At 43.5% G+C, this 23,929-nt stretch overlaps 1 protein-coding gene across 1 annotated transcript; it reads left to right on the top strand.

Annotated features, from left to right (window-relative positions):
• Positions 1-16: 16 nt before the first annotated feature.
• Positions 17-23,338, top strand: ARV1 (ARV1 homolog, fatty acid homeostasis modulator). Its single transcript, XM_005891167.3, has 6 exons — positions 17-276; positions 9,054-9,173; positions 11,720-11,873; positions 18,274-18,498; positions 19,795-19,941; positions 22,726-23,338. Exons 1-5 carry the CDS (start codon positions 70-72, stop codon positions 19,935-19,937), a joined length of 849 nt encoding a protein of 282 aa, XP_005891229.2. The 5' UTR covers positions 17-69; the 3' UTR covers positions 19,938-19,941; positions 22,726-23,338.
• Positions 23,339-23,929: the final 591 nt, after the last annotated feature.

Raw genomic sequence — 23,929 nt, 5'->3', positions numbered from 1 at the left:
CTTCCGGTCTGCCGTCTGACGTCTTCCCCCGCCACTGAATCGGAAGTTCTGGCTGGCAGTTGCGTGGAAATGAGCACTGGTGGGCAGAATGGGCTTCGGCCTGGCAAAGGGAACACCGAAGGGGTTACAGAGGGAAAGGGGAAGACGGATGAGGTGACAATGACTTCGAATACTGATGCCTCGGCTTCCTGCCAGTACAGGTGCATCGAATGCAACCAAGAGGCCAAGGAATTGTACCGAGACTATAACCACGGCGTGTTGAAGATAACAATCTGTGTGAGTTGTCAGGTGTGGGGTGTCCTTGCGGGAAAAAATGGCGCAGCGAGATTTGGGGACCGTGAGAGACCGTGAAATCTTTGCCAGCTTTTTAGGGCGATCAAAAATCAACGAGTTTCAGAGTGCTCTAATACAGACTCCAGTTCGAGGCTTGACATTTCCGTTCCGGCTCAGTCGAACCTTTGCATGAATACCTGTAGCGGTAGGGAAGTGCTGCCTACAGCACTTTTCCCATACGGCTCGTGTTTGCTGACCCGGGCGAACAAATCCTCGGACGGAGATGGATGCATGCGTTGTGCAGAGAAATGTAAAGATCTGATTAGGCTGGCATTTGGGCTCCCGTCAAAACTATTTCATTCTTATTCTCCCTTTGATTAGACAAATGTTACCGTCTTAACACATCATAACCTACAGTAAATTCTCCTAGATTATTTTTTCAGGTTTCATGAACATACACTATTATGTACGAAGCACTATGCTGGACGTTGATGATATAAAAACCAAAAACGAGGAAGTAAAAATACTGTTTTCGAGGTGTTCCATAGTCTGTTTACAGAGAATAACTTTGTTTTAAAAAACCACAAAATTTGAGGTTCTTTGGGGACATTAGCGAAGAATCTGTCACAATATAGGCAGTCAATACATTTTTGTCCCCTTTCTGATCTCCTGATGACTTTAATAATTCTCATTTCAAAAACATGGCAAGAGTAATTTGCAAGGGAGTCAACAGTGTGAAGGTGCACCTGTTTCTTGTCAACCATCATATTAATAATCATTCTTGTGCCTGCACTCTCAATTTCCTGTTCTTCTTTGAAATTGTTTCTCTCATTTGGCAAAATTGACACATATTCCCTGATCTGACCCTACACCCTTGCTACTGAGCTTTGCTGGGGAGAAAACACCTTAAATTCATGACCACTAACCTCAGGTATGCCTTGATACCATCTGTCCATCATGGAACACTTCACTAGTCCATTCATGTTCCCACTCCTTTGAACAATACCCTGTCTCTCCTCAAGTTTCACATATATCCTCTCCTGCTTCCCTAAGAGAACTTCCACAAACTATGCAACCACATAAACCCAGTACTAGTGTTCGAAATGCATCTGCTCAATCTTCCCTTCTGTTACTAAGAATGAACTATTCATAAACATGTCCAAGGCCAATGCCTCCACTCAGGCACCACCCTCTTCCATTTACTTCAGGACACCCCTATAACAGTACTCTTCTGCTCTCTGCTGATCATTTCATTAACATAAGTACTATCATTTCTTCCATAAAAAAAAAAAGAAAAAAAATCTTGACCCCACTTCCTTCTTTAGCTCCTGTTCTTTCTTCTCCGTTTGACAGCAGAAATTCTTTAAAAGATGTTTTCACTTGTTCTCTTTATTTCCTCTCCTACTTTCTCTTGAATCTACTTGAGACAGGCTTTCTTCTCCACTCCAGGCTCACCCCTGCCCTCCACTAGAAACTGACCTTGTTAAGATCATCATTGACTTCCACTTTGCTAGTCATTCCCAGTTAACTGTCAGCAGCATGTGCCCCCCTTGCTTCCTCCTCCCCATAAATGCTATGATCACTTGCCAGGACACCATAATCTCTAGATTTCTTCTTAATCTTGCTGGCTTTTTTCTCTCAATCTCCTTTCTGATTCTGCCTCACCTCCCTTCCTATCTCTTAACCGTGGAGTACCCTGATGCTTGGTTCTTGTTTCTGTCTATATACTCTCCTTTGAAGAATTCATTCTTGCTCATGGCTGTAGATACCATCTAAATGTAGAAAATTCCCAAATTTATACCTTCAGCCTTAACTCCCTTGAACTCCAGACTCAAATATCCAGCTACATACTTGACTTCTCCATTTGGACGTAACTAATCAAGGAGAAGGCAATGGCACCCCACTCCAGTACTCTTGCCTGGGAAATCCCATGGATGGAGGAGCCTGGTAGGCTACAGTCCATGGGGTCGCGAAGAGTCGGACTCAACTGAGCGACTTCACTTTCAGTTTTCACTTTCATGCATTGGAGAAGGAAATGGCAACCCACTCCAGTGTTGTTGCCTGGAGAATCCCAGGGATGGGGGAGCCTGGTGGGCTGCCGTCTATGGGGTCGCACAGAGTCAGACACGACTGACGCGACTTAGCAGCAGCAGGAGCAGCAATCATCTCAAACTTTCAAACAGTTAATGGCAATTCTATCATTTTCATTCCTAAGGCCAAAAAATATAGTCACCCATGATACTTCTCTTTCACGTTCCTTATTCAGTTGCTCAGCAAGTCCTGTTAACTCTATCTTCAAATTACGTTCAGAATCGTCTACTTCTCATCACCTCTACAGCTACAAATGTGGTCCACATGCCACTGTGTCTCATCTGGGTTATTGTCACAATTCCCAGGTGGCCTCCCTATGTCTCTTTGCACCTCATGACACGGCAGCCAGACTGATCCTTTTAAAATTGAGTTAGATTCTGTTATTCCTTTGATCAAACCGTCCAGTGACTTTCATCTCACTGAGAGTTAAGGCCAAAATCCTTGCACTGGTTTAAGGCCCCCTTTTTTGTCCTGCACTCCCATTGGCTGCCTCATATTTCGTAAACCAGGAGAGTTCCTTGCCCAGAGACTTTGCACTCTGCCTGGAACACTCTTCTCTCTTGTGCTGCATGGCTAATTCCCTCACCTCCTCAAGGACTTTTCTCAAATATCTTATCACAGAGGCTTACTCTAACCACCCTATTAAAAATGATGATCTCCCTTTCAAGTCTGGTAAACTTTTATCACCTTTCCCTGCTTTATCTTTCTCCATAGTATCTATTGTCTTCTAATATTGTCTGTAATTGACCTTATTATTGTCTGTCTCCTTCCACTGGAATGTAAGCTACATAAGGGCAGAGATTGTGTATATTTTATTCATTAATGTGGTTGGATCACCCAGGACAGTGTCTGATACATGGTTATTAAATAAGTATTTGTTGAATGAATGAACCATTTCTAACTTTTTAGATGATCATATCCTTAGCCATCCTGGTCTGAGGGAGAGAAAAGTAAGTTATATGTGGTCTGAACTTAATGATTTTGGGCTAGTCCAATTAAATAGCCCATCTGAAAGATGACAGTCACATAACTATGAATATTGTTTGTCCAAAGAAAAGCTAGTAAATGCCCATGCATTTTAGTTAGCAATCATTATTAGTATAAAATAATTTATATTTTTAAAAATTACTGGCATTAGGCTAACAACAACAAAATCCCTCTCAAACCATCAGACGCTGGTTTCTCTATACCTTTATTTATGTAAAGATAATTACTGGATAGCTATTTAGGTCAACAGCTATACTATCACCCACTTCCCTTCACCCCCAGACTCCCAGCATTACACCTTCTCACCCAGGAGACAGATTTTAGAGTAATATTTGGAATATTGAATGGTGGTACTATACATTTTGAATTATTGTACACAATCATTCCATAATGAGATGGAGTTTGTACTAACCTTGTTTATATTATACTAATGCTTAGTAATATGCATAATTCCATTACTCAGAAAAATCATTCATTTGGTGCCAGACTCTGAAAATTAAACCATAAAATAATTAATTTTTTAAAGGCTGTCCAAAAGTCCTGTGATTAAAAGTAAAAGAGTTTTAGATATCATGTTGTTTTTTATATATGATGAAGCTACAGATTTTTTAAAAAATTATTATTCTTTACTTACTTGTGGCTACGCTTGATCTTCATTGCTGCATGAGGGCTTATTTGCGGTGAATGGGGGCAATTCATTACAGTGAGTGGACTTCTCATAGCGGCAGCTTCTCTTCTTGTGGAGCACAGGCTCTTGGGCGATTGGGCTTCAGTAGTTCGGGTGTGCAGGCTCAGTTGCCCTGAAGCATGTGGAATCTTCCCAGACCAGGGATTGAACCTGTGTCCCCTGCATTGACAGGCAGATTCTCATCCACTCTGCCGCCAGAGAAGTCTGACATAATGCTATTTGTTGTGGGAAAAATATCAAGTTTCTAGGTGGTTACAGTCAGTAACTTATGTGTACTTTGGTCTCTTCTCTGCTGTATTTGGAGTCAGCAGTATACTCAACTTGATCTCCTCACAGTATTTTTTATTCTAATCTCCCATCCCTTTGCTCTTCTTGCTTTTCTCTTGCCATTCCTTCCAGCTTGCCTATCTCTATTTCTTTCATTTTTTTCTAATGGAAGCATGTCCCTTGTTTTCAGTCACTCTCTCTACTTCAGCATTTCACAATTTATTATAGTTATGTTAAAGATATTGTACTTTTAATATCCTGTAGAGCCTGACCTATTTTAACTGCTCAGATATTTGTTAAATCCATTATGGTAACAAAACAAGACTCCTTTGAGATTGTCCCAAGTTTTAGTTCTGTTCGGGACAACAGGAGGCAGCTTTCATCCCTGGTTGCTGGGTGCAAAGATGAATAAGACAGCACTACCCTCGCAGGAATGGAAAGTTTCATGGGTTTCACTTTTCAGATATGTGCTTGCTTATTGTGGAGTTGAAGTTAAAGAGATTTGAGAATGAGTGGGGAAGGGAATTGTCCTGGAGATGATGGGAAGGAAGAAGCAGCAAGAATATTCATGAAAAAAAAAATGACCAATTCATATTCTGAAAGAGATGTGATGCATTGTAGAATTAGAGAACATAGCAGCAGAAACTAAGTCATATCCATGTTAAGACTGAGCTGGTGGAAGCAGTATTTGAGTTTACTGGGTGTTCATGGTCCCTGTCCTGTAGGGATTTCTTGGAAGACAAACTTCTCTTTCAGGATACTTGACTATTAATAGTAAATTATATAGAATGGAGCAGTTTTGCCAGAATCATTCAGTTCATTTCAATCACTCAGTCGTGTCCAACTCTTTGCAACCCCATGGACTGCAGCACACCAGGCTTCCCTGTCCTTCACCAACTCCCAGAGTTTACCCAAACTCATGTCCATTGAGTCGGTGATGCCATCCAACCATCTCATCCTCTGTCGTCCCCTTTTCCTCCTGCCTTCAATCTTTCCCAGCATCAGGGTCTTTTCCAATGAGTCAGTTCTTCACATCAGATGGCCAAAGGACCAGAGTTTCAGTTTCATTATTAGTCCTTCCAATGAATATTCAGGACTGATTTCCTTTAGGATGGATTGGTTGGATCTCCTTGGAGTCTTCTCCAACACCACAGTTCAAAAGCATCTTTTTCAGTGCTCAAGCTTTCTTTATAGTCCAACTCTGACATCCATACACGACTACTGGAAAAACCATACCTTTGACTAGATGGACAATCGTCGGCAAAGTAATGTCTCTGCTTTTTAATATGCTGTCTAGGTTGGTCATAGCTTTTCTTCCAGAAATAAGAAACCTTATTTACTCAATTTAGCTATCTCGCCACAGGTTGCTTTACTATATTTGTGGTGTGTGTGTGTTTGTGTGTGTGTGTGTGCGTGGTTTTACTCATTACATTCAAGGTGAAGGAAGCACTCAAATGAAAAGCAAATAATAGAGGCAGAACAAGGGAAAAATTCAGCCTAAACTGATAGGGAGGGAACAGCAGACTTTAATGAACTCTCAGTATTTCTAAAATCCGCAGCACGCTAGGAAGGGAAGCTGAGCACAGCACATAGCAGGTCACGTGACACCAGGAGCGCCTCTTCTGTTCGGTTTGTGTCACCCTGTGCTTATTCCATTGTAGCACTTTTAGTAGCATGTTTATTTCCCTTCCCCTTCTAAACTGTCTGAGCCACCAGGGCAGTGCTTCCTGGGTAGCTCAAAGGGTAAAGAATCTGCCTGCAGTGTGGGAGACCTGGGTTCAATCCCTAGGTTAGGAAGATCCCCTAGAGAAGGAGATGGAGACCTACTTCAGTGTTCTTGCCTGGAGAATTCCATGGACAGAGGAGCCTGGTGGGCTGTAGTCCATGGAGTCTCATAGAGTTGGTCGACGGGGCGGCTTTCACTTTCACTTTCTAAACTGTAAGGTCCTTGAGATTAGAGCTTATGTCTCAGGGTAGGTATCCAGCACTGTGGATATGCCTGGTCCATAGCAATGGCCAAGTAAAGAGAGGCTGTTGCTCTGAGTGTAGTAGTCATTCCAGACACATTTGTCAGGTAGGTGATTGCAAAAGGAATAGCTATGCTGCCCCGTCTCCTGCTGCTGGCTTCTGCCTCCCTCCTTCTGAAATATGTCCAAATCCCATCTTAGACTTTTCATGCTGTCAGGAGATGGCTTTCAAAGAATTTTTAAAGGACACAGAGAAGATCCCTGACCAGTCTCTGGTTTCTTCATCTTAAAATGAAGTAGCATCTCTGGCCTTCCATTCTTATTTATATAAAGACAGGAAGTATTCTCCACGTGAGTAGCACAGGGAGAAGATCCAGAAAACTGCTGTGTTGTGTATATATAATTTCTGATTCTGTGGCTTCTGTTTAGACACTGGCTTTCTCTTTGCTCAGCTAAAAAACCTAACCTGTTACACCTCAGATCTATTCAGTTCAGTTCAGTTCAGTCACTCAGTCATGTCCGACTCTTTGCGACCCCATGAATCGCAGCACGCCAGGCTTCCCTGTTCATCACCATCTCCCAGAGTTCACTCAGACTCATGTCCATCGAGTCAGTGATACCATCCAGCCATCTCATCCTCTGTCGTCCCCTTCTCCTCCTGCCCCCAATCCCTCCCAGCATCACAGTCTTTTCCAATGAGTCAACTCTTTGCATGAGGTGGCCAAAGTACTGGAGTTTCAGCTTTAGCATCATTCCTTCTAAAGAACACCCAGGGCTGATCTCCTTTAGGATGGACTGGTTGGATCTCCTTGCAGTCCAAGGGACTCTCAAGAGTCTTCTCCAACACTACAGTTCAAAAGCATCAATTCTTCAGCACTCATTTAGGTGGATTTAAATTCAGGGTACAGAGAAGGCAATGGCACCCCACTCCAGTACTCTTGCCTGGAAAATCCCATGGACGGAGGAGTCTAGTAGGCTGCAGTCCATGGGGTTGCTAAGAATCAGACATGACTGAGCGACTTCACTTTCACTTTTCACTTTCATGCATTGGAGAAGGAAATGGCAACCCACTCCAGTGTTCTTGTCTGGAGGATCCCAGGGATGGGGGAGCCTGGTGGGCTGCCATCCATGGGGTCACACAGAGTTGGACACAACTGAAGTGACTTAGCAGCAGTAGCAGCAAATTCAGGGTAATAGCACATCTCCCTTCATTGGTTCACCTGATGACTAGACAAACACACACTTCTTGTAATGACGTGAGTGAAATGGAGAAACTTGGAATTGAATCTAACTCTTTATGACATTGGGAATGCAGGGTTACTGTTCTTCAAGGCACTCCATTTTTCTTCTAGCACTTTGATGTAATCAAAAGGTCTTCCTAGTATGTTTGCATATCCATCATTTCTTGTATTTCTACTTTATCCTCTCAGAGTTTTGAAATTGTTTGTTTTTTAACTGTAGCCATTAGTTTATGCAGGGACTAATAGCCCTGCAACTTTGTAGCTAATACTGATTCAGATGTTGCAATTCTAATGAGCTTGTTCCTGTACTTGCATTTTGTATGTTCTAATGGCATTGGGGTTTCATAACATTGTAATTACCTGCCCAAAAGGAAAAAAAAAAAAAAAAAAAGCCATTTAATAGGAATTACTGAGGGCCCAAGGGCCTTAATTTGGGCAACTCAGAACCAGCAGCACAACCCAGTTCCTTACATACAGCCAGCAGTCTCCAGGGTCTACTGTAGCAGAGAAAGACCATTTTCTTGCCATTTTCTCAATGGAGAAAAAGAAAAAGGCTCTTTTTGGTAGGTGCCACCCTAGGATTCCTGCCCGCCTGTAGCTCTCAGAAGTTCTGGGTGTAGGGTTACTTTTCTGAACCCCTTTCTCAAAATCATATTTCAAGAGCCACAGAGTTGGAGCCATCTAGTCAACAGGCAATGAACTTACTGTACATTCTGAGCTTGTTTATTTTATAACAGTTCCTACAGACTGAAAGTAGCATTTTCTGAAATATTTTCCTGCCTGAAATGTCTTTAAATCAAATATCTTTTTTAGCTTTTTAATATGAGGTTAAAAGATTAATATTTTTACCCTAGAAGATTATATTTACTCATTTGAAACCAAGGCTTGTATAGATGAACATTTTGTATCTGAATGGAAGTTTCAATAAATGCTCGTGCTGGGTTGCGCAGTAGTATCTGATTCTTTGCGACGCCATGGACTGGAGCCTGCCAGGCTCCTCTACCCGTGGAATTTTCCAGGCAAGAATACTGGAGTGGGGCGCCATTTCCTTCTCCTTTGGGAATCTTCCCCAACCAGGGATCGAACCTGCGTCTCTTACGTCTCCTGTATTGGTAGGCAGATTCTGTTACCACTAGCGCCACCTGGGAAGCCATCTTTAAATAAATGCTGTTACAACCTTGCTGCTAAGTTGCTTCAGTCGTTTCCGACTCTGTACGACCCCCATAGACTGCAGCCCACCAGGTTCTGCCATCCCTGTGATTCTCCAGGCAAGAACACTGGAGTGGGCTGCCATTTCCTTCTCCAATGCATAAAAGTGAAAAATGAAAGTGAAATCGCTCAGTCATGTCCAACTCTTAGCGACCCCATGGACTGCAGCCTGCCAGGCTGCTCCGTCCATGGGATTTTCCAGGCAAGAGTACTGGAGTGGGGTGCCATTATTGCTATACAGATCCAAAGTAGAATCTGCTGTTTTGAAATCCTCTAAGATTTAAGAATGTATGAATATATTTTTTCTAATATTGTCTTGCATTATTTCAGAAATCCTGCCAGAAACCTGTAGACAAATACATCGAGTATGATCCTGTAATCATCTTGATTAATGCTATTTTATGCAAAGCGCAGGCCTACAGGCATATTCTTTTCAACACCAAAATAAACGTAAGTCGTGATCATTTTTTTTTCTAATTTTGCTTGATGATTTTGCGTTTTGAAATAATAATACTTTTGAACAGAATTAAAGAACATTATTTAAAGAAAGAAATTCTAACAAGAGTGAGTCTTTCATAGGCAATGTCTGGAAATTTCTGGAAGTAGCAGGCATTGCTTTTTAAAAAGGTGTGCAATGTCTAGTGTGTATTTAAGAATACGGTCACTGGCAGGAAGTTGACAAACCATCATCTGGCTTGCCTTTTTAGTAGGTTACCTTTTGAAACAGATGTCAATAATTTTGAACAGAATAAAATTAAATATAACCTGGTAGGGAGAGAATTATCCCTAAAACTAAGCAAACACTAAAAGAAAAATATTTTTTAAATGTAACATTGCACGGTATACTCTGCTATTAAGGGAATGGCTGATTGGTTTAGTTGCTAAGTTGTGTCTGACTCTTCGTGACCCCACGGACTGTAGCCCACCAGGCTCCTCTGCCCATGGCATTTCCCAGGCAAGAGTACTGGAGTGGGTTGCCATTTCCTTTTCCAGGCATCTTCCTGACCCAGGCATCCAACCCACATCTCCTGCATTGCAGGTGGATTCTTTACCACTGAGCCACCAGAGAAGCCTGTTGAGGGAATATATGAGATGAAAAATCAGAAAAGTCCTAATAGATACAGTTGAAATTTTTTTTTTTTTCAAATGTACAATTTAATGAATTGACTTGAATACTCTTAATAGTTTGGCTAGGATTGACAGATAAAATACAGGACGCTTAATTAAACTTGGAAGTCAGATAAACTAATTTTTTAGCATATGTTCTAAATATTGCACAGAACATACATACATGAAAAAGTATTTGTTGTTTATTTGAAGTGCATATTTAACTGGATGTCCTGCATTTTTATTTGCCAAATCTGGCAACCCTAATTTTGGGCTAACAGGGACAGTAACAGTGCAATTTATTATCCCTGTCCTCCTTGCTGCTGCTGCTAAGTCACTTCAGTCGTGTCCGACTCTATGACCCCATAGACGACAGCCCACCAGGCTTCGCCGTCCCTGGGATTCTCCAGGCAAAAACACTGGAGTGGGTTCCCATTTCCTTCTCCAATGCATGAAAGTGAAAAGTGAAAGTGAAGTCGCTCAGTCGTGTCCGACCCTCATCGACCCCATGGACTGCAGCCCACCAGGCTCCTCTGTCCATGGGATTTTACAGGCAAGAGTACTGGAGTGGGGTGCCATTGCCTTCTCCACCTGTCCTCCTTCCCCCAAGTTAAATAACCCAAGCTGTTTTGTAATATAATTGAAGTCTCAGACTTGCCTATACATTAGAAACACCTGGGGGAGTGGGTGGGGGCACCAGTTAATTATTCCAAGCCGAGGCCTCACCCAGAACCAGTTAAATCAGAATCTTTGGCAATGGGATCCAGGCATGAGTAGTCCTTGAATCTCCCTGCTGCTCTGCTAAGTCACTTTAGTTGTGTCCGACTCTGTGCGACCCTAGAGACAGCAGCCCACCAGGCTCCCCCGTCCCTGGGATTCTCCAGGCAAGAACACTGGAGTGGGTTGCCATTTCCTTCTCCAATGCATGAAAGTGAAAAGTGAAAGTGAAGTTGCTCAGTCGTGTCCGACTCTTATCGACCCCATGGACTGCAGCTTTCCAGGCTCCTCCATCCACGGGATTTTCCAGGCAAGAGTACTGGAGTGGGTCGCCATTGCCTTCTCTGCTGAATCTCCCTAGTGGATGCCAAAGTGCAGCCAGGAGAAGCAGTGTGCTCATGGGGCAGCCCTAGAAGCTCACACCCATGCTTATCCCTGGACCACATCAGCTTTGCACACACACTTTCTCTTCCCCACTTTACACAGATAAATTTCAACGAGTAGGAGAAATGTATAGAAAAAAGCCAGTTTTTGTTGCCTAGCATTTTCTGTTTTTGCCAAAATTTCAGACTCTAAAACTTTCAACTGATTTGCCACCTTTAATTGCTGTCTTTCACTATTTTAGTTTATACTCATCCAACCTAGAGGCATTTTTTTAAAAATTCATGTTCAGACTAATAGTTTCTTATGAGGTGTCATGAAATCTTAAGATTAAATGTGTTTATTGCTGCTTCCACCCATCCTGAGTCACATAAATTCTTGCTTGATTCTATGTATCAGACAAATGTTGAGAATATAACAAAGGATGAAGTGAACTGCTATTTAAAGCAGTGATTCTTAAGGAGGGGTGCACATTAGCGTTCACCCTCTGCCTGAGTGTTTCACACACTCAGGCTGCCTGGGGTATCCTTCTGCAGATTCTGAATCAGGACTGGGGCCTAGACATTTGTATTTTGAAAAATCTCTCCATGTGATGCTTCTGCTGAACATTGCTGATTAAAACCTAGTGGTTACATACTGAATACAATTTGCATTTAACTGGGCAGTTTCTGAATTTGAAAAGCTACTAGATCGGACATTCTTCAGAACCGATAAAAGTTAGCTCTGTCTGTGCTGGTCAATATTAAGTAGTTGTTTCTTTACCTGCTTGAATGGCAATGTCTTTTTGACAGATGCACGGAAAACTCTGCGTATTTTGTCTGCTTTGTGAAGCATACCTGAGATGGTGGCAACTTCAAGATTCCAGCCGAAGCATTGATCCTGATGATTTTATCCGATACGCTAAGGAGTGGGATTTCTATAGAATGTTTGCAATTGCTTCTCTAGGTAGGAAGAAGCCATGCTTTCTACTATTATTTGACCAACTATTTTGATTTTAAAATTAAGGTGCATGGTTTTAATCATTGGTAAGAGGAGCTAGCTAGAGGACTTGAGACTAAATTTCAGCTCTGCCACTAATCTGCTAGGTGAGTTTGTCTAAATTACCTGCTTTTTAACTTTTGTTACCACGCATAGGTCATGGAAATAATTATGCTTATCAGATACACGTGTTTCATAAAGTATTTTGAGACACAGTATCTTAGGTACAATTCTTCAGTTTAAGTTATGATTATCTAATCTGAAGATTACTTGAATCTCATCTTGATTAAAACAGATTAATAACTGCCAGACATTATTCAGTGTATTGTACTAATTACTATTATTACTAATTACAATAGTTACTAATTACTATACTAATTACCTACTCATATACTATGTGCAGGGAAAGGGCTACTCCCCAGAATTCTTTGAGTTCTGAAATTGCTTTTCTACAGAATTTGAAATTTGTGACTTAGGTCAGAATTGGGTTGAATTCATTCCTGTGACTATGTTATTACTGACTGGTTTCTATGCCTTTCTACTTCTAAAACCTTTTTCCTTATACTGAAATATTATTTTAGTACTATTAAGTCTCCATGCCTGCATGCTAAGTCGCTTCAATCATGTCTGACTCTTTGTGACCCTATGGACTGTAGCCCGCCAGGCTCCTCTGCCCATGGGATTCTCCAGGCAAGAATCCTGGAGTGGGCTGCCGTGCCCTTCTCCAGGGGCCTCTTGCATCAGCAGATTCTTCGCCACAGTGCCGCCTGCGCACCACTGCAGCGTCGTATTTCTGGACTCTGTGTCCTTCGTTCCTTGTTCTCGGGCTGCCCTCACTCCCTTGGCCCTCTCATCCAGTCCCAGTGGCTTTAAAATTCATCTATCTGCTGAGAATTCCCAAATGTACATCATAATATTAAAAACTTCCTTGAACAAATCACCTAAACCAAGAGCTATAACCTAATATAATTTTAAGCTTTAAAGCAAAGCCTCTTAGAATTGCTATAGATGAGCTGCTTTATGTCTGTAATTAAAAAGCAAAACAAAACAACAAACTAACCAAGCTTGTTTTCAAATAGTTTGGAATTTCTGTAGCACGTACTCTATAGTGGCTGTTTTGACACTTGAACAGAAATTTTTTCTCCTATTACATTTATATGTGTCTTAATCTAATCCCTAGTTAGGTTGCAGATCCCTAAAACAGCTTATAAAGAATGTCTTACACAAATCTAGCATTTTATAACTTAAAAACTGTTTCTACAGTATCATCAACTCAGTTTTCACAACCATCCTCTTTGGTAGGTGGGTTGGGTTGCCTTCCCTATCTGCAGTTGTCAAAGTACAAAAACAGGAAGGGCCAGTGGTCTCCCTGAAGTTCCCCCAGCAGGTTAGCGTCAGTGCAGAGCCGGGGAAGGTCTCCCGGTGCCCCGTCTCTTGTTTTCCCCACTGCAGTTCTTTCTCCACCGCTGCTCCTCCTGAACCCATCTGATGTGTGAAAGCTCTAAGGGCTAGGGCTCTCTAATACCTGCCTGTGAAAGACTGTGTGCAGCCCAAGGGCGGGGGCAGCTTCCTCAGTCTCCCAAGTTCTAAGCTAGAAAGGCGTGATGCAGTCTGCCGTTCCCTCCAGTGCAGGAAACCCTTTTCTTTTGATTCCTGCAAGACTGTGTCTCCAGTGACAGGAGACCACCCACCATTGTTATTAGATGGTTCTTGTGAGGAAGTTGTGTATTTTGATTATTTTCATTATTATCAGTTAAAAACCCAGGATATATAATCTGCCTATTTGAACAGATCCTTGCAGTGGACGAGCCCTTAAGTCATTTTGAAGGGAGATGGTGTGTTTCCCCTGAAGACTATATCAAATTCCATGGGGGCTAACCATCCTAAATTACGTTTATGGATCCTGAAAGTGAAAGTCTCTCAGTCATGTCCAGCTCTTTGTGATCCCATACAGTCCTTGAAATTCTCCAGGCCAGAATATTGGAGTGGGTAGCCTTTCCCTTCTTCAGAGGATCTCCCAACCCAGGGATGGAATCCAGGTCTCCCACATTGCAGGTGGATTCTTTACCAACTGAGCAAACAATCAGGAAGCAAACAATCAGGAAGGTCCCACCGAGTTGCAATCCTAATTATGGATCCTAATTGACCCAGAAGTGAAGTGAAGTCGCTCAGTCGTGTCCTACTCTTTGCGACCCCATGGACTGTAGCCTACCAGGCTCCTCCGTCCCTGGGACTCTCCAGGCAGGACCACTGGAGTGGGTTGCCATTTCCTTCTACAGATCTTTTCAACCCAGGGATTGAACCCCAGTCTCCCGCATTACAGGCAGACGCTTTAGTTTTATCCTATTACTGCATGCCCCGCTTCTGCTGATTGGAATTCAGATGTCTCTCATCCTTGTTTGAGCTCTGGTATTGTTCTGCTTTGTTGCTGTTGTTCAGTCACTCAGTCAAGTCCAACTCTTTGCGACCCCACGGACTGCAGCACACCAGGCTTCCCTGTCCTTAACTATTTCCCGGATTTTGTGCAAATTCATGTCCATTGAGTTGGTGATGCCGTCCAACCATCTCATCCTCTGTTGTCATCCTCTCCTTTGCCTTCAATCTTTCCCAGCATCAGGGTCTTTCCAATGAGTTGGCTCTTTGCATCAAGTGACCAAAGTATTGGAACTTCAGCATCAGTCCTTTCAATGAAATTTCAGGGTTGATTTCCTTTAGGACTGACTGGTTTGATCTCCTTGCTGTCCAAGGGACTCTCAAGAGTCTTGTCCAGAACCACAGTTCAAATGCATCAATTTTTCAGCTTCAATTTTTCAACTTCAAAATCATTTATATTCTTTCAAAATATAAACGTATGGATCAAACATAGGCTGACGGATTTCTAGGTAATAATTTTTGATAAATGGCAACTTCTGGAAGAATGTGGGTGGAAAATGGAAAATGGAGCAGAAAGGGCTAAACAGAGAGAGTGGGCTGCTCCATGGCAGACCATCAAGATAAATTGTTAGACACTTAATTATTTAATGTTTTTTTAAATTAATGACTTGCAAGAAGATTTACAGGTGTTTGAAATGAAATAATTTTGGCTTGCAAAATAGAAAACATTAAAGGGGGAGAAAGATCTAATGCTAGATCTATAAAGGGTAGCAAAACTCAAACCCAAGAAGAGCAGAAACACTGAAGAGACACGCTGCAACCATCATCAATTTATAAATGAGTCTGTAAAGCATCAGCCAGTTTAAAAATTTGAAGACTTCTGTGTCAACTGAGCGACTTCACTTTCACTTTTCACTTTCATGCATTGGAGAAGGAAATGACAACCCACTCCAGTGTTCTTGCCTGGAGAATCCCAGGGACGGGGGAGCCTGGTGGGCCGCTGTCTATGGGGTCGCACGACTGAAGTGACTTAGCAGTAGCAGACAGCGTATTAAAAAGCAGAGACATTACTTTGTCAACAAAGGTCCGTCTCGTCAAGACTCTGGTTTTTCCAGTAGTCATGTATGGATGTGAGAGTTGGACTCTAAAGAAAGCTGAGCGCTGAAGAATTGATTTTTCTGAACTGTGGTGTTGGAGAAGACCCTTGAGAGGCCCTTGGACTGCAAGGAGATCCAACCAGACTATCCTAAAGGAAATCAGTCCTGAATATTCATTGGAAGGACTGATGCTGAAGCTGAAACTCCAACACTTTGGCCACCTGATGCAAAAAAACTGATTCACTTGAAAAGACCCTGATGCTGGGAAAGATTGAAGGCAGGAGGAGAAGGGGACGACTGAGGATGAAATGGTTGGATGGCATCACCAACTCAATGGACATGGGTTTGGGTGGACTCCGGGAGTTGGTGATGGACAGGATAGCCTTGCGTGCTGCAGTCCATGGGGTTGCAAAGAGTTGGACAGGACTGAGTGACTGAACTGAACTGAACACACTTATTTCGATTCTTGTTGACATATCCATCACATATTACTATGAAAAAACAAACAGTAAAACCTCTAAAAACATTTCACTTAATGACTGGAAACATCTATCTTCAGGACAATAATAGAATGTGTGTGTATGGATGAAAGTCAGTCAGTCGTGTCTGACTCTTTGCACCCCCAGAGACCGTATAGCCTGACAGGCTCCTCTGTCCATGGAATTCTTCAGGCAGGAATGCTGGAGTGGGTTGCCATTCCCTTCTCCAGAGGATCTTCCCGACTCAGGGATCAAGACCCAAGTCTCTTGCATTGCAGGCAGATTTTTTACTGTTTGAGCCACCAGGAAAGCCCAATAATAGCATTGACCCATATGAATCCTAATTACGGACTATGGCTCCTAATCACCTATATTTGGAACCTCTTTATTTTGGCTAGATTCAGTTATAGAACATTTTAGAAGGAATACAGTTATTTCTCCTACTATGTAATACACGTGTTCCAGAAAAAAAAAAAAAAAAACGTGATCCTGTAGAAACCTAAATAACACAGCTTATAGGAGAAAATCTTCTTGCCTTTTCATAATATGTTCATGGGGTTCTCAAGGCAAGAATGCTGAAGTGGCTCACCATTTCCTTTTCCAGTGGACCATGTTTTGTCCAGTTTGATACTTTTGAACTGTAGTGTTGGAGAAAACTTTTGAGAGTCTCTTGGACTGCAAGGAGATCAAACCAGTCAGTCCTAAAGGAAATCAATCCTGAATATTCATTGGAGGGACTGATGCTGAAGCTGAAGCTCCAATACTTTGGACACCTGGTGCGAAGAGTTGATTCTGGAAAAGACCCTGATGCTGGGAAAGACTGAAGGCAGGAGGAGAAGGGGACAACAGAGGATGAGATGGTTAGATGGCATCACCAACTCAATGGACATGAGTTTGAGCAAGTTCCGGAAGATGGTGAAGGACAGGGAAGCCTGGTGTGCTGCAGTCCATGGAGTTGCAAAGAATCGGAGATGACTGAGCGACTGAACAACAGCATAGGAGAAAATAGAATTAGGGACAGACCAATCAAAATGTATGCAGCTGGGTAGTCAGAGCACTAACAATCTTATTAATAACAATCTTAATAAAATAAAGCAGTTAAAAGATATTGTTAAATTCCTAATTGGGAACAGAACAGATTGCACTCTGTTCTGACTGTGGGATACCAGGGGAACTATTGCTTCTTCTAGTCTGGACTCTGTCTCTTCATGCTTTCTGGAAGGATATGGAATTAACACTCAAAAAGTTTGTTAAGATGAATACGGAATGTTTTTAATTTAGGTAACAGACCATTCAAGGTCTTATGGCTAAGAGGCACTCCATAAAGAGTAGGTGAATCAACAACAAAAAACATCTTCATATGTAATTCCTAGGCTATGTCCCATCTTCCAGATTTAAAAGCTTCCATTCTCCTCTCTGTTTTCTCTGTGGAGATCTCTAGGAGTAAAAATGCTTAAACAACCTGATTTCCTAAAAGGAACTTTGGAAAGTTGATGGTTACAATTCTTCCAGAATTACTTTTTCTCCAGAGAGCGAAATACTTCATGAAAGAATTATCAAAATGTGTCGGAATTGATACCAGCAGGATTTGACACAAAAGACAGGGGTTATTTAAAAAATAATAACGAGAAAGAAAGAAAATTTTATTTTTTTATTATTAATTTTTTTAATGACTGGTTCTTTAAAATTTAATTAATTAATTTTTGGCTGTGCTGGGCCCTCACTGCTGCGCAGGCTTTTCTCTAGTTGCAGTGACCGGGGTCTGCTCTCTGGTTGCAGTGTGGGCTTCTCGTTGCAGTGGCTGCTCTTGTTCCTGCGCATGTGCTCTAGGGCACAAAGGCTTCAGCAGTTGCAGCATGTGGGCTCAGTAGTTGTGGCACCTGGCCTTAGTTGCTCCGTGGCATGCGGGATCTTCCTGGACCAGGGATCAGACCCATGTCTGCTGCATTGGCAGGCAGATTCTTTACCAGTAAGCCACCGGGGAAGCCATTATTATTAATAGTAGTAGTTATTATTTGGTTGCACTGGGTCTCCGTTGCTGTACTTGTCGGGCTGTCTCTAGCTGCGGCAAGCGAGGGCCGCCCTTTGTTGCTGCACGTGGGCTTCCTACTGCTGTGGCTTGTCATGTTGTGGGGCACAAACTCTAGGTGAACAGCCTCAGTGGTCATCACACACAGGCTTAGCTGATCCATGGTAGGTGGGATCTTCTCAGACAAGGGATCGAAGCCATGTCCCCTGCCTTGGCAGGTGGATTTTTATCCACTGTACCGCCAGGGAAGTCCATAAAATTTGATCTTGATAAACATTTCTTTTGTCATCAGCTGATAGGCTGTATTTTGGAATTGTGGTTTATTTGTTTTTAGGGGGCTCTGGTTTGGATCGAGACATTTGTATCTTTATTTTCCATTTCTTCCTTAGAACAGACTGCCTATTTTATTGGCATTTTTGCTTTCCTGTGGGTAGAACGACCCATAAGAGCGAAAGAAAAACTCAACTTCACTTTGCTGCTGAAGGCATTATTGTTATCTAGCTACGGAAAACTCTTGCTGATCCCAGCTGTGATTTGGGAACATGATTACACACCCCTGTGCCTCAGACTCATTAAAGTGTTTGTCCTTACGTCAAACTTTCAGGCAATCAGAGGTATGTTTACATCTTACTCTTTTTTCTCAGCTTTCAACCCATATACAATCTATAAAGCCTTGTTTCTAGAGTACAGTTTTTATATAACCTATTAAACACTGGAACTCTTTGTAGAATAATAACAATGCCTAACATTTTCATAGTACCTTATCCATGGCACATATTCAGAATTAGTTCAGTTTAATCACATGGTACTTTTTAGTTTTCAGAATGCTCCCTTATGCATTGCATCCATCCTGTGGGGTCAGCTATTGTTGTTGTTCAGTCACTCAGTCATATCCAGCTCTTGCAACCCCATGGACTGTAGCCCACCAGGCTCCTCTGTCCTTGGGATTTCCCAGGCAAGAATACTGGAGTGGGTTGCCATTTCCTTCTCCAGGGATCTGCTTGATCAAGGGATCGCACCTGTGTCTCGTGCATTGGCAGGTTCAGGCAAGTCCCGTGGAGTCAGTGCTGCTGCTGCTAAGTCGCTTCAGTCGTGTCTGACTCTGTGCGACCCCATAGACGGCAGCGCACCAGGCTCCCCCGTCCCTGGGATTCTCCAGGCAAGAACACTGGAGTGGGTTGCCATTTCCTTCTCCAATGCATGAAAGTGAAGTGAAAGTGAAAGTGAAGTCATGTCCGACTCCTAGCGACCCCATGGACTGCAGCCTACCAGGCTCCTCCATCCATGGGATTCTCCAGGCAAGAGTACTGGAGTGGGGTGCCATTGCCTTCTCCGAGTCAGTAGGGCAACTATTATTACCTCTACTTTATGAATGAGCTCTTAGTGACTTGTCCAAAGTTACATGGCCAGGCAGTTGTCAAGCCAGGCTAGAATGCCAGGTATCTGCCTCACAACTCAGGAGAATTCTTACTACACTGAGGAATGGTAAAGCAGCCCTGCGTGTCATCTTTTATCCCATACATTGTGAGAAGTGCTATTGTAAATGAGTATATTAATATGATATTTCTTATAATGCTTAGCATCTTGTAAACTATAAAACTAAGAGTATCCATTTTTTTCCTGCTATTCTCTTTATAACCTTAAAATCTAGCTTTTAGTTTCCTATTTAATATTCATGCGACTCTGTCTTGATGAGAGCAGGAGAAGCTTGGTGTTTTTGTTATCAGCAGATGCTTTGGTTCTCCCAAAAGCTTTGCAGATGGAAAGGTAACAATATAGATTAATAAGAACAAATAGAGATTTTCTAAGAAACAGTTTTACTAAAACCATTCCATTCACACTGCCACACAATTTACATGCCAATTTCATTTAAACTCTTAAGAACTTATCAGTTGCCTTTTCTTTTTCAGTGACCCTAAACATCAACCGCAAGCTCGCCTTCCTGGCCATCTTGAGTGGCTTACTGGTGGAGAGCACCATGGTCTATTTCTTCCAGAGGATGGAATGGGCTGTCGGAAGTGACTGTGCCATCTATAAATCTCAAGACTTTTGAAGAGGTACAGAGCATCTCTCAGTGTTCTTGCAGCCAGACAGGTGTCCTTCTCAAACTAGACAGATGTCATTGCAGAACACATAACCCCCCTCCCCACCCCAGCACCTGGGTACCTCGAGGTCACCTCTGTCTCCCTGGGGGACGCTAGGGTTCTGCACTCTAATTCTGTTGTCACCCTGAGTGACATCAGCAGCTATGTTTTTGTTTCCGGGTCCCTGTTCTCACAGCTCTCTTAACACCTCCCTTCCAGCTCACTCCCACCAAAACGTCAGACGCTGAAGTCTGTCCCGCTGACAGCTGTCTCCCACCCTTTCCAACCATTCTGCTCCCTCCCTCCCACCACCCCTGCCTTCTGCTGCCTTTTTTACCTCTCTCCCCAAACCTCTTACTTTCCTTTACCTTTGTCCCATTTGCCTCTCTCTTAACTGTGCCTGGAACCTATAGGCAGCTTGCATCATCCTCCATTTGTCCCTTGAAACAGCCGGTTCCCTGCCCTTCTATCAGCGTCCTCGTTAGAGCTCTTGGGGTGAGTCCATCAGCTCTTTGCTCTGCTAAGCTTGGCAGGTCGCCCCTGCGTCTACACAGAGCGCGGCTGGGTGTGCTCCTCTGTCTTGAGGTCACCTCTACGGACCCCTTTCCCTCCCCCCGCCCCCACCACACACACAGTGGCCTTGGAGCAGTTGTTCTGAAGTCTTCCCCGCCTTACTTACCCTCGTGTCTGCTCTCACTTTGCTGAGAATGGAAACTTACCACAGACTTCCCGAGTTTCCTTTTCCCTTCAGCACTTGCTTGGTCATCTGTCCTCTTTCTTCCTTCCGTCCCTCCTGTTCCAGCACTATGCTCAGCTTGTCTTCCTCTCCAGGGCTGAGTACAGCCTGAAGGTATCCTCCTGCCTCTGGTCACTGTCAGCCTCTGGACCACCGCCAGCCCCACAGTCTGTGTTGGGGTGGCTGATCGGGTAGACATAAAGGAGTGGCAGGTGGTGAGGAAGGGAGGGAGCAGGCAGGGTAAGCTGAAGCAGCTCTCGGGCACCCCCCTCACCCCACAGGCGCAGCTCTGAGCCTTCTCTGCCTCTCCTCAGCAGCCCTCCCGCCCTCCACGCACGCTCAGCTCACCCGCTTCCTCTCCGGGTCCTCAGAGACACTGCTCCTTCTTCACCCTCTCTCCTCCGCAGTGACTCCTTCCCCTCTGCCAGCAGACGTGTGCAGCTCTTTACTTTAGACAGGCTGCTCTGAGCCTATTTCTCCACTGCCTCTCCTCTTTGTAAAACACACTTTCTCCCCAGTTTCCCGAGTCAGTGCTCTGATAACAGAAAGCAGCCAGCCCCCAGCTCTGCCAGGGCCCTGCTCACTGCTCTGCTCCAGAAGCTGCTGCCTTCCCAGACAGGCCGCCTGCGCCCCTCCTGGCATCCAACCTTCCTTTTCCCTACCCCTGTCTGTCTCCCATGTCTTGCCTCAGCCCTCCACTTTTCTCTCCTGCCTTGCAGACACTTGGCTTTGGCAGCAACATGGCTTGACCCATCTAGGGCAGGTTGCTTCCAGATCTTTCCAGACCCGATACCTCCAGTACCCGCCCCCTGCCAGGTCACTCATGCCCTTCCACTGCCTTCAAGATAATTCCAGGACAGCCTCGCTATTACCTCTAAAATTGAACTCAGTATCCCCAGCCCTCACCAAAACAGAATCTTCCTGATAGCCTTTCTTGTTGTTCTTAGTTTTGTTTTTTTTTTTTAATATTTATTTATTTTTGATTGCCCTGGGTCTTCTGCAGTGCATACAGCTTTCTCTAATTGCATTTCTCTAATGAGGAGGACCTTCTCATGGTTGCAGTGCTTGAGCCGCTCACTGCAGCGGCTTCTCTTGTTGAGAGCACAGGCTCTATCTAGGTGCATGGGCTTCAGTAGTTGTAGCAGTCGGGCTCAGAAGTAGTGGCACACGGGCTCAGTTGCCCCGTAGCAAGTGGAATCTTCCTGGACTAGGGATCGAACCTGTGTCCTCTGTGTTGGTAGACAGATTCTTATCCACTGCGCCACCAGGGAAGTCCCCTGTGAGCTTTTCATCTTGTCACTCAGCCCCCAGCTCAACCCTCATCATCTCCTGTTTCAAAGTTTGTAACAACCTCCTTACCGACCTTCAGTCCATCTTCACAGAGCACCACTTCTGGCGCCTCTCTGGATTCTCCACCCCTTCTTACTGCTGGCCAGAGTTTCGGTCCCTTCCTGAGCAACTGCTTTCAGTTTTCTGTGAGTGTTAGTGCTCATTCCTCCTCTGCGGGCAGGTTTCTCCACTACCCTTTCCTCATCGCCAGATAGATCACACTCCTCTCCACTAACCAGATTCAGTCACCTCTGCCTCTCTGAGGAATGAAGACTGTCCAAAACTTTGAGTCTGTCACGCCTGCTCCTTCCAGTGAGCTCCTAGGCCCCGCCCAGTCACATTCCCAGAGCTCCTGAGACTGTCCCAGTGCTGAAGGCCTTGCCCCCACTTTTTTTGTGCTTCTGCCTTTTGAGCTATCCAGTATAATTTCTGTGAGGAGAAGGTTCCCTGTCTTTAGCAGCCGTTTGAAAGCCATTTTCCTTTTTAGGTTATCTCATGTTTTATACTTGTTTACACTTTACATTAAAATGCCGTGTATTTATGTCTACCTCCCTCAACCTGGTTTGGTGTCTGGACAGACCAGGCCTGAGGTAACGGTGTCTCCTGTAGTACAGAGCCTGCCCTAATAAGTATTTGTTGATTTGATTTTTTGCGGAATGTGCCACTCTAAATACTGTTTTTATTATCCACAGTTTTGTTTTTTACTGTCTGTGGCATGACTGGTTGCATCTGTAAAATAGAAGACGTAAAAATACAAACCAGTCTTCTCATTATTGTTGTGTAAAACGAAGCAAAGCTTTGGATATACTTCCTAAAAAAGAAAGCGACGGTTATGGCATTGGGAAGTGCTAACCCATGTCGAAACAACTAAACCACCTACGGAAACACTCACACAAACACAAGGAATGTTGCTGCGGGAACTAATGTATGCAACGAGTGAAGATTATACATTATGGACGGTTCAGGTAAGCGCTGGAACTGAAGGAACATGAATTCATGAGTCACACAGAAGAAAAGATCTTTGTTCATGGCTTTGACATATTTATATCTTTTTAATTTAAATGTTAATGGTTAAATAATACTTTGTATTCTTACAAGAGAAATACTTTTTTCTCAATAAACTCACAGTAAACTGAGCTTTTGTGAATTTTTAATTCAGAATCTTCCCCTGTAACTAAGTTACTCTTAAAGTCAGCTGATTCAGAAATAAATAACTAAAAACAACTGAATTGTACATCTAACAAGTGAATTATATCTCAGTAGAGCTGTTACTAAATAAACAAACACTGCCTCTCCTTTTCTGTCTGCCTGCTTCCCTCTTTGTTCTTTCACGTATTCATTCCCCAGGTACTGAGCGCCTAGTCTGTTAGGGTCACGTATTCATTCCCCAGATACTGAGCGCCTAGTCTGTTAGGGTCAGACGGTATGGATGCAGCAGTATCCATAGAAGACGGCACCTGGGCTCTTGACACTTACCGAATAGTGATGGATTTAGAAATAGGAGGAGGTAACTGTAGGTGACTGTCTTTTTATCAAGCAGTGAGCATAGGCTATTCGGGAAGGGCAGGGTGGGAACACCTGTTCCAGACAGAAGTCAAAAACATCTTCCAAGGGAAGGGGAAAGGACAGAGCTTTCCAGTAGCCTGGAAGAGAGGACAATGCACACACTCGTGGAGGGCAGAGTGCCAGTGGGCACAGGCTGGGGCGAAAGCAAATGGTCCAGCTGGGTAGAGTGTGAGCCGTGGGAGTTCCACAGATGATACATGGAGGACGTGTACGGTTTGGATTATGAAGGGCCTCATGAGTTGTAATTTATCCCAAGGATGATGAAACCAATACAGAAAGCTGAAGAATCCAAAGTAAAAAAACGGGCTTCCCAGGTGGTGCTAGTGGTAA

The sequence above is a fragment of the Bos mutus genome, chromosome 28, assembly GCF_027580195.1.
Source record: "Bos mutus isolate GX-2022 chromosome 28, NWIPB_WYAK_1.1, whole genome shotgun sequence".
In the NCBI taxonomy this organism is placed as follows: Eukaryota; Metazoa; Chordata; class Mammalia; order Artiodactyla; family Bovidae; genus Bos; species Bos mutus.
This window is presented reverse-complemented; position numbering and strand designations above follow the sequence as displayed.